At 37.2% G+C, this 9,754-nt stretch overlaps 1 protein-coding gene across 6 annotated transcripts; it reads right to left on the reverse strand.

The window, feature by feature from the left end:
• Positions 1-269: 269 nt before the first annotated feature.
• On the reverse strand, positions 270-9,503 carry LOC113760944 (phosphatidylinositol 4-phosphate 5-kinase 8). 6 transcript variants are annotated; one of them, XM_027303702.1, is made up of 12 exons: positions 9,444-9,480; positions 9,240-9,273; positions 8,550-8,664; positions 7,924-8,068; positions 6,747-7,808; positions 6,480-6,647; positions 6,115-6,280; positions 4,656-4,766; positions 4,359-4,546; positions 2,375-2,532; positions 1,488-1,656; positions 270-777 (listed from the first exon to the last, which is right to left on the reverse strand). In XM_027303702.1, exons 4-12 carry the CDS (start codon positions 7,938-7,940, stop codon positions 498-500), a joined length of 2,319 nt encoding a protein of 772 aa, XP_027159503.1. In that variant the 5' UTR covers positions 7,941-8,068; positions 8,550-8,664; positions 9,240-9,273; positions 9,444-9,480; the 3' UTR covers positions 270-497. The 6 variants fall into 6 exon arrangements, with proteins under 6 accessions (XP_027159503.1, XP_027159501.1, XP_027159504.1 ...); XM_027303700.1 differs by lacking the exon at positions 8,550-8,664 and having other exon boundaries at positions 9,444-9,503; XM_027303703.1 differs by lacking the exons at positions 8,550-8,664; positions 9,444-9,480 and adding an exon at positions 8,203-8,397 and having other exon boundaries at positions 9,240-9,428.
• Positions 9,504-9,754: the final 251 nt, after the last annotated feature.

The raw sequence follows: 9,754 nt of genomic DNA on the forward strand, positions 1-9,754 counted from the left end.
TTACGGACCAGTATCCTCTGTTGGAATTAAGACGGCGGCAAACCTTTTAACTTCGAAGAAAATGGAGCTCAAGATTTCACTTCACGCTTTGAATAATTCTATTGTACGAGATCTAAGATAGTTGAATTGAAAACAAATACCACTCCCTAATTGTATCCGCTGCCTTATTATATCTAATCTAATTAATCAAGTCGAAGAAAAAAATTCTCACAATGGTAATGGAATTTAATAACATTACCTAAAAAAAAATGGAAAAACGGGCCACACCGGAATACAACGGAGATAAAAATACAAATTTGACTTGGTTCTTATTTCCGAAAGCTGGATTTTTACTTTACTTCCCCAAAAAGATGAAAAAGAGATGGAGATGCTATTATGCCTGTACAGGTAATTAAAAGAAAATCTGTGACGAATGAGGAATCACCTTACAATGAATTCTGAACAAAAAGGTGTGTAAAGAAGGGCAACGACGACTCGACTGAAGCGTGCCAAAATCTTCATGGTGCAACTGGGAAAACTTTCTCCAGAAAATTGATGAATCGTCTCGAATAGAGCTTGGGTTCAACAACAGAAATTGACATGGGGTCAAACTGCAAAGATTTACAAGTGTGCTCTAATTTCTTCCTCACGTTGTATTCCTGCAGTATATCAATAATGCCAAGATAGAGGACGACGTCGTAAACCTCGAAGAGTTCAACTTCTGCCAAATCAGTCTTATCTTGCAGGACCTTGAGATTTGCCTGTGCCGGCATGTTCACACCTAGTTGCACCCTCAACCTGAAAATGCTTTATCCAGTTAATACATCAGAAACTGCTAAATTAAAGCAGGAAAAAAAAAAAAACCCCTGTACTTCAGGAGAAGTTTGAGAAGCTTGCAGTTGCAAGTTCCAATGCTTTGCCCTACAAGCAGTAAACTTAAACAGTGATATCAACCTGCTGGCAAACTTGTCTGAAATGACTCTCATAGAGGTTAGACCAGAAACAAACTAGGTTGCACAGAGTTATTATTGCCCTTGTAATGATGTGAGGTATCAAATTGAATGGAGATCTAATTATCTAAATAACCACATGGGAGACTTCAACTTCTGGAGGCATCAAATCAACGGCTGCTTTCCAATGGTCAATGCTTTCATTTTCACCAAGTCCTGGGAGGTGTAGGCATGCATATTAAAGATTTCAAGATAAAACCAAATCCTAAAGGGCATTAACGTGTCCTACATTTCTATGCATGAGATTGAATTTGGATGCCAACAAAAAAGGAAGCCAAACCATCATATGACAAATTTAAGTTGTAGGAGAAAAGGTAAACTCAGAAGGGCAAAGACTCAGACATATAAACTTCAAGTGGGTCACTCTAAAACCTGTAAGGGAAAAAACATCCCCAAAAGATTGTGGGTAGGACTCTACAAGGAAATTTGCGAGCTTAATGCTGCCACTGAAAAACTAAAAGATGTGCAAATTATCAACCAACAAATGAGGCAAGTTACCTTGCGGTACCAGGTAGAAGAAGATCAACTTCTTTGTCACCAACAGACATTGCTCTCAGAGTACTTCCTCTTATGTGAGGACCTGGCTCAGTACTGACTGAACTGGGTTCATGGGTCACTAAAAGCAATCCCCTTGGAGGAATTGACAGCTCTCCCTGAGATGTCATGCCTTAAGGATGAAAAGATGAACTACTTTAAGAAGAAGAAAAACTGGGAGGAAAAAGCGCTGAAAGTATCTAGACAAACAATGATAAAAGACATGAGATCAATTTCTTCTGTTCTGTAGCAAAGCATACAGTGACATAGTAAAAGAGAGATCTAAAAATAAAACATGGGTTAATCTTTTATACATTGACAATGTATACACTTTCTCTATTAGATGCATGACAATGACACATAATCTAAATTTGAATTTGAAACTCAAATTTTGCATATGTGTCATGCATCTAACAGTGATAGTGTGTACACTATCAGTGTATATAAGACTAACTCAGAAAACATTCTTCTCTTTTGCATCAAATTTCAGAGCTGCTTAGGCAGATCTGATTTGCCATATCAAACCTACTTGTAGTTGTAGTGTATCCTTTCCTCTTCAGTTCTCACCCCACCCCCCCAAAAAAAAAAAAAAAAAAAAAAAAAAAACCCCATCCCAAACAACAAACCTCCCACCAAAAATAATGAAAAAATAAAAACCCAACCCCAACCTTTCTTTGGCACCTTATCCAATTATGTATAATAGTAATTCATGCTTGTCAGTTATGAGGACGACAGTAACTCTTCAGGCACAAAGAAGCTCCCAAAACCAAGCAAAACTGAGAAATGAAGGCAACTTAACAATTTCATCCATTTGACATGAAAGACGGCAGATTAGTTCACAAGTAACTTACCACCAAGAGTAGCTTGTGCACTCGCAGGCTTGTGTAGTGAGTCAGGTGGCTCAAGCAAGGCTTTAAGATGTTCAGGAGCTCTAAAATGCAACCCCAGCAGAAGACTGTAATCAATTATCTGCTGAGACTCTAAAAACTCACAGTCCAGAGATAGTTGCCTGCAAGAATAGAAGCAAAGAAAAAGAATTTTCTGGTCAACATTGGATGTAAAAGGAACTTACAATCAGTGAAAGGGAGATCAGGAATTCAAAACTGAAAAGAAATGTATCTGTGGTAAATCTGATTGAGAATAATTGAAAAAATAGACAAAGGAAACACGAAAACATTTGTCTTCATTTTCCTTAACATGATATAATCTTTCCAAGTAAATCAGCATATATATTTTGAATACTACATGGAAATTTAAAACATTACTGGAGCAGACCTTAATTCATGCCGCTATATAACCTATTTTCCACATCTATACAACTGTTATGGGTCATTAAAATTTATTCCTTACTGAAGGTAGAGTTGCAAGTGTACACGATAAAAAAACTGAGAATATCCTGTAGTTCAAAAAGGTTCTATGCTTGAAGTCAAATCTGAAAGTGGGGGTTTAGACTTTTTACGGAATGTCAAGTTGCCAACAGATCCAACCTCTTCCATAAGCTAACCTAACCAAAAGTTCCTTATCAAGCCTATGCCCTGTAGCGTACCTCAATACAATTTGCGTTTGTGCAAGGGCAGAAACCGTAAGCATTATAAGAAGCATGAAATGCTAGGCAGGCCGATCGAGATTTTAAGTTGAATTTGTTTAGATCTAAAAGTTCTTCACTGTTCATCTTGTTTTAATAAGTGGACGGCAATCGGGCACAAACTCCAGATCTAAGCTAGGTGAGCCCTTGTCTTCAAAAAAGTTTAGAGAGGTGTTGGCTTGCTCATACAAGAGTACTCTCTCTGTCCGCACACACAGGAATCCAACTTATTCTGGATAGTGGAAAGGTGTGTCGTGATGGTAATCTAAGTTCCATTCTCACCCCTGCTTCAGCTTCAGATTAAGTTGCTGTACACGATCTAGAGTTGCATCATTACATGTAGAACTGGGGATGTCATAACATGTGGGATCCAGAAGCTTATAAATTTTTTCAAGCCCTATGTCACCGGGAATCCCATATGGGAATCTGGCCGACATGGCTAATCTAGTGCAAAATGAAGAGTCAGACAAAGTGAAGAGTCCTGGTAATACAGTTTAAGCAATTTCGTGGAGGTATCTTGCGTGGTGTTATTCCATTATAAAGTGTAGTCACACGCCATCAAATGCTGCATTTGTCTTGGAAAGTAACTTTTGGGGACAACTTAAAAACCCATCAAAAGATATACTATGTGGTTACATAAGGGTACAGAGTGGAAAATGATGAAAGTTTTCTTTTCCATCTTAGGGAAGTGACAAAAACTTTGGGAAAGACCAAAAAAAAATAAAAGCATAACACTTTCAATGGGATCAAGGGAGTACTTGATATGACAGTGATGCACCGAATCAATGACATCAGGCTCACATCATATTTTGAAGACATCATCAAGTGCAAGCACATCTGTGCAAATCCATATACGCATAAATTTGACTTCTGTATAGAGATTATGCTATTTTTTGGTTATGCTACTACAATCGATAGCACTGTGAATGAGACCACTTCCTACAGATTTCAAAGTCTAGACATTGGACGCTAAAGCATGTTTGGGTATTAATAGACGGCCAATATTCGAGGACCTATCTCATCCATCTCGCATTAAAGATAGAAAGTGGGAACACAAGTAAAACAAAGAACGAATTTCCTCTTACAGGTTTAACATAAAATTTCAAATATTTTGATATAGTCAAATAGGTAAATTTGTCTTAATTTTAGTAGCATGAACAGTCAAATCATATTAGGTTTAAAAGACAATGGTTCATTCTATCTCAAGGAAAACATGGAAGAAACAAACAAAGACATGGTGGAAAACTAACTTGAAAAGTGATTCACGCAATAACTTGTCCATATGAAATTCATAAGTCAAATCAAGATCTTTTAATGTAGTGCCCTCATCAATCTTGTCTTTCTTCGTAAATCTCCCATGAGATGAACCTTTCAAATCATAGCGACGATGAATTCGCAATTCAGTGCAGAACATATTTCCCATGACCACAAAGCGTACCTGGAAAAGGGCTTGTTATGGATAGCCAGAAACTATCACAAACACAAACATCTACACGTGTGTATAATGTGTGTATGTAGAATAACCAATTGTAAGAATGTCAACCAACCTTTTTTCCATGTTTCAATTTTATTCTGTGTAGGCCGAAAAATTTTGTTATGAGTGTGTTTTCATGCTGGCTTACATGTCTATAGTAGCGAGGTAACATCCTGAGAAAAACCTACACAATGTTACAGGTCACAGTGAGTTGATTAACCTCCGAAACAGGAAAGATACACTACTGAGACAGTACAAAACAGCAAAGATGCGAGTCCAATTGGTTATCACAAACATACAAATGCAGGATCTGAATATAGACACTAGAAAAATATCAACTGCATGCAAATAAAAGGAAACACGAGTAGGACAAGTACAGGGAACTAAAATGGGTGCACTTTACTCTATGAAAAAGTTTACATGGTTCAACTACATCATAACGTTGAAATACGTTTAGCCATTCCAAGTCCTACTAACAGCCAACCCTGTAAAAATACTGGTTGGACATCTTAAGTCGAAATAGTGAAACAAATTATGCTTCCAGATGAATAAAAGGTAAGAATTAAGCTCCCAGAGTGACCACATGACAAGAGTATAATGATTGACTGTGAAAGGAAAAAAATTAATTTTGTAGCTAACTCCATTATAACCTAAAGGCATACAATAATTATGGTTTCAAGAAGTCTTCAAAGATCCTGATAAAGCTGGAGCAATTATTATAAGTTCTTGCTTTTATATTTGATCACATGCAAGAAGGATTTACATATAGTGAGATCAACTAACAAAAAGTAAGGCAAAGGTAGAGCATACAGCTAATTTGCAAAGCACAGAAACAGTAATCGATTTGCCTTCTGATATCAAGTCAAATTCCTAGTGGGAATATATAAATGATATCAATCTTTCCTAGTACAGAACAACAATGCAAGAAGAGCTCATTCCTTTTATAGCTCTAAGGTATAAAGGAACATCTTTCTATTCCTGCTACAAAATCTAAGGCAAGTACTCTTTATGAAGCTTTTGGAAAAGGAAAAGATTATGCATGCTCTTGCCAGCAGAAATTCAATGTACTATAGAATGAGTAAAACTGAAATCTGCCCCGATATGATAATATTCATAGTCTTGGTTATTCAGAATCTTACCATTACATGAATTAGCAACTGTAATTCTTTTTCTATTTTTAAACTGTGATTGTGTATGTATCCACATATATTACTTAAGCATGCAGGGTGTACACATTCACATCCAGATAAACCTAAAACCGATGACCCAATTCTGTATGCATTGCCCAACAAAAGAAATAGGATGAGGAAGAAAAGGAGGGAAAACTAGAATTGCCATAAAAAGTCCATGAAAACTAGAGTTATCAATGAAAAAAATCTACCTCATTACCATAAAGCCAACATGAAAGCTTGTATTAACTTGACCTAATAATCGAGAATTACCAATTAATATAGAACTTTTACATGCACTATCAAATAAATGAAAACACAATATAAAGGTCGTCTGCCAAATAGTATAGCTTTAGTTCACACCTTAAGCTCTGATCTCTTCAAAGTCTTGATCACAAATCTATCGTCACCTGACAGAAAGAAAATGCTGCCACTTTTCCCTGGAGAAGAAAGCTCTCTCAGACCGTCATCTCCACAGATAGACATCATGTACTCTGCCGCATTCAACTTAAACATTTCTCTCAAATTCCTGAAAACAAGATGCATGAAACAAACAAGTAATTGTTAAGCAGTAATCATTATTCCCAACCAAAACTTGAGACCAGGCCAGCCAAGCTCAACATAACATTGACAAAAACTTTACATGACAAAACACTCTTAAGAAACTAATCACTGTTGGCAATTCAAAGTATAGGAAAAAACTAAGCTACAGAAAGATAATGAGCTACCTGAATACCATTGGGCAATAATCCTTCCAATAGAAGTCAATTGAATAATGTGGAGGTGTAAACTGCGAACCTTTTCTAGGAAAATACATTCTAATTCTTGCTCGTTCTCCAAAGTCAGAAGATCTCACTTCACGGGCAGGAACAGGCGTAATCTTACCCACGGTGTACCTGTGAACTTCCAAAAAGCATTAACCACACAATGAAAACCACAAAAAAAAGGTCTAACATATGAATTCATAACTAAGACAGTAGAACATTACACTTTACCTGATGCCAAGTTGCAAGTTAAGCATTAGATAATAGCGTCTATGGCCTTCAAAAATATCCACACATGACTTGCTTTTTACTTCTTTTGCATGAAATTTGTATCTCTTTTTGCTCTTTAGAGACAGCCCACTTATACTTCTAACCCTTTCCTTGATTAAGACTCCTTGCATATATTCCCTTTCAAAAGCAACAGAACTATCGCCCTGCAACCCAGATTGGTCATCATCAGAATAACGAGATGAAGCGTCAAATGACATATCAACACTGATATCATCAAGAGCACTATCTTCACGCAGTGATGAAGTCCTGTGTGATGTTTGACTTGAACCTCTCAAAAGGGTATTAGATATTTTCTCAGAATGGCTACGCCTAACATGAGGTCTCACAGAATTCTCAGAGTTAACTGATGAACTATGAACCAATAATCTTTTCTTTTTCTCCCCATTTTTATCAGCACTAGACTTCCTTCGTGCAGAATGTTTATTACCAGCAGGATAAAATGTCCCTTGTCCATCCTTTAAACCTTTAGTCCATGTGCCAAAATAATAACCTCCATCAGCAAACCTATAGCAGCCTGTCCCATGTCTTCGTCCATTAGACCAAAAGCCATCAAAAAGATCGCCATTAAGCCATTTCATAACCCCTCTACCACTCATTTTCCCATTTTTCCAACTTCCAATATACATGTTGCTATTGCTCCATGCATACCTCCCACTGCCTTCCCTTTTGCCCTCTTTCCAACACCCATCATAAACGTCAGAGTTTTGATATTGCTTTCGTCCAATTCCATGTTGAGAGTTCATCCTCCAGCCACCCGTGTATAAAGAACCATCAGAACCAGTAAATGTTCCAAATCCGTGGAGGTAGTTCCCAGAAAAATCACCCTCATATGTGGCTCCTGATGCCCAGGAGATCCTTCCCTTGCCATTCATTTTTCCTTCTTCCCAATCTCCCTCATAAGTAGTCCCATCTGACCATGTATATTTTCCTTTTCCATGGGGGAGCAGTCCCTTAAAGTTACCCGCATAGACATCACCACAAGGGAAAACCTTTTCAAGAGTCCTGGAAATACAAGTGAGATTAGCTTAATCATAACCTTCAGTATAGAACTCTAGAAAAGAATTTTGAGCTTTTAGTTTGATTGAAAGACACAAAATGGAGCTAAATCTTTCAATACCTTTCACTAGCCTCCATATAAGATGATGATTAGAAATTAAATTTCCTAAATGATTCTAAGAAATCCATAATATGCATCTCCCCTTGGAAAAGCACTTGATCTTCATTCCAGGCCTCGAAAAGAATACGGCGTCCGGTTTACCATGCTGCTCAATTCAAAGCAGTTAATGCATTGGGAATATAAAGAAAGGAAATGCAAGTCTATATACTATGCAAGTTAGATTCTTTTCCAACTATATGAACTTTGACATCTTGTATCTTCCGCTATTTCTCTCTTCACCTTATCTTCATGGAAAGTGGAAAACATGGTGAGTCAGAATAATGTAAATGCTTCCACTACAAAAAATTGGGCCATAATTGTCCATCATCCAATTGTTGTCTACGTTAAAACCTTCCTTTCAGGCCAAAGATGGAAATTTTGGTGAAGCACAGTCACTTGCATATAGTTCTCAAATTATATGAACAAATTTGCAATCTGTCGAAAAAGCGGGATATAGTCTTAGCTTTGTCCAAATGTCATTAGTACAGATTCATCTGATAAAACTTTCCTGTCTTGTTTACAAAGAATAAAAAATATCTAACAAAGGCTCCCTTCTCTCTTAGCGCATTGAACAAGCATGCACTCACTGGAAAGAACTTTTTGCATCAACGAAACTCTCAAAAGCTACAAGACGTACAGCATCCCTGGTGTGGTCATAAGTTTCAAGAGGAGTGAAGTTCCAGAAAGCATGTGCACGGAAACCTTCATTTGACAAATTGAATGTACAGTCAACATTCACATTGCTTAAGTTGTTCATTTGAAAAATTGAATAAAAACTTACTCTTAGACTTCAATAGCACTAAACTAGTCTATGTAGCTCCCTGGCATGATTTTTTCATATTTAAAACAATTCTACAGGACATTCAGTTCCATGAAAAATGCCTCCCAATATGCAGGGCCAAGACTTTGATATCTCAACCTTCTACAAACCCCACAGAGCTAGAAGCTTCAGCTTAGCCTACACACACATGTAGTACCCCGAACGCGTTCTAATAAAAAACAACCGCAAAAATTGAACAAATAAAAAACCAATTTTGGCAGTCAGCTCACGAGTACGCATCTTAAATAGGCAACAATAATAACCAATCTCAGCAGTTCATTAATCAATCTTATGAATACACTGGCAGCCTAATCTGAAGACTAATACGGCGACTCAACTGTAAGACAAAATCAATCATTCACTCATTACCAATTTGTTTCGAATTGAATTCAGAACGTGTTGATGAACTTAAAACAACTTCCAGTAAATTAAAAGAGCAGAATTAAACTGAACTCACCATCAAACTGTCAAGTCAATCGCCACAGTAACCCCTACAAAACCCTAGAAATCATCAGCAACAAAAGAATATTACATCCAAAAAGATATTCATTTCATTTCGGAAAAATCAAAGCTCCATGCAATTCTAAGCTTTCGAATGCAGTATTAAAATTGAAAATTTTTTCGTTTTTCAAATTTCCTTTGAAATTTATTGGTTACCTACCAGGGGCTCTAGTGGACGAATATTTAGGTCCTTGGTCTGAATTCAGACAGCAGCATGCCTGGAAACCATGAAAAGACAATAATGGGATGGGATGGGTTGGTATACAGTCCTAGTGGACACGTGGCAGTCATGCAAGTAGTGGGCTCTTTTATCGTTGATCGATTATTACGTGGGCCATGTGGACTTACAGTGTAGCCCACGTCATTTTGTTAGTGTGTGCCGAGATGCAGGCTATACTCCTATGGAGGGTTAAACTAATCTTCAAACTTTTTCACTTAAACCCATTTCATCCTTCATTTTTTATTTAGAGG

This window comes from Coffea eugenioides, chromosome 2 (genome assembly GCF_003713205.1).
Source record: "Coffea eugenioides isolate CCC68of chromosome 2, Ceug_1.0, whole genome shotgun sequence".
Taxonomy (NCBI): domain Eukaryota; kingdom Viridiplantae; phylum Streptophyta; class Magnoliopsida; order Gentianales; family Rubiaceae; genus Coffea; species Coffea eugenioides.

Bases quoted from the DNA above. Each gene is read 5' to 3' on its own strand.
- LOC113760944 (XM_027303700.1), bottom strand. The intron at 4,767-6,114 runs GTGTGAACTAAA...AACATTGTGTAG, and splicing joins TGAAGAGATCAGAGCTTAAG to GTTTTTCTCAGGATGTTACC. The intron at 4,547-4,655 runs GTTGGTTGACAT...GCCCTTTTCCAG, and splicing joins AATTGAAACATGGAAAAAAG to GTACGCTTTGTGGTCATGGG.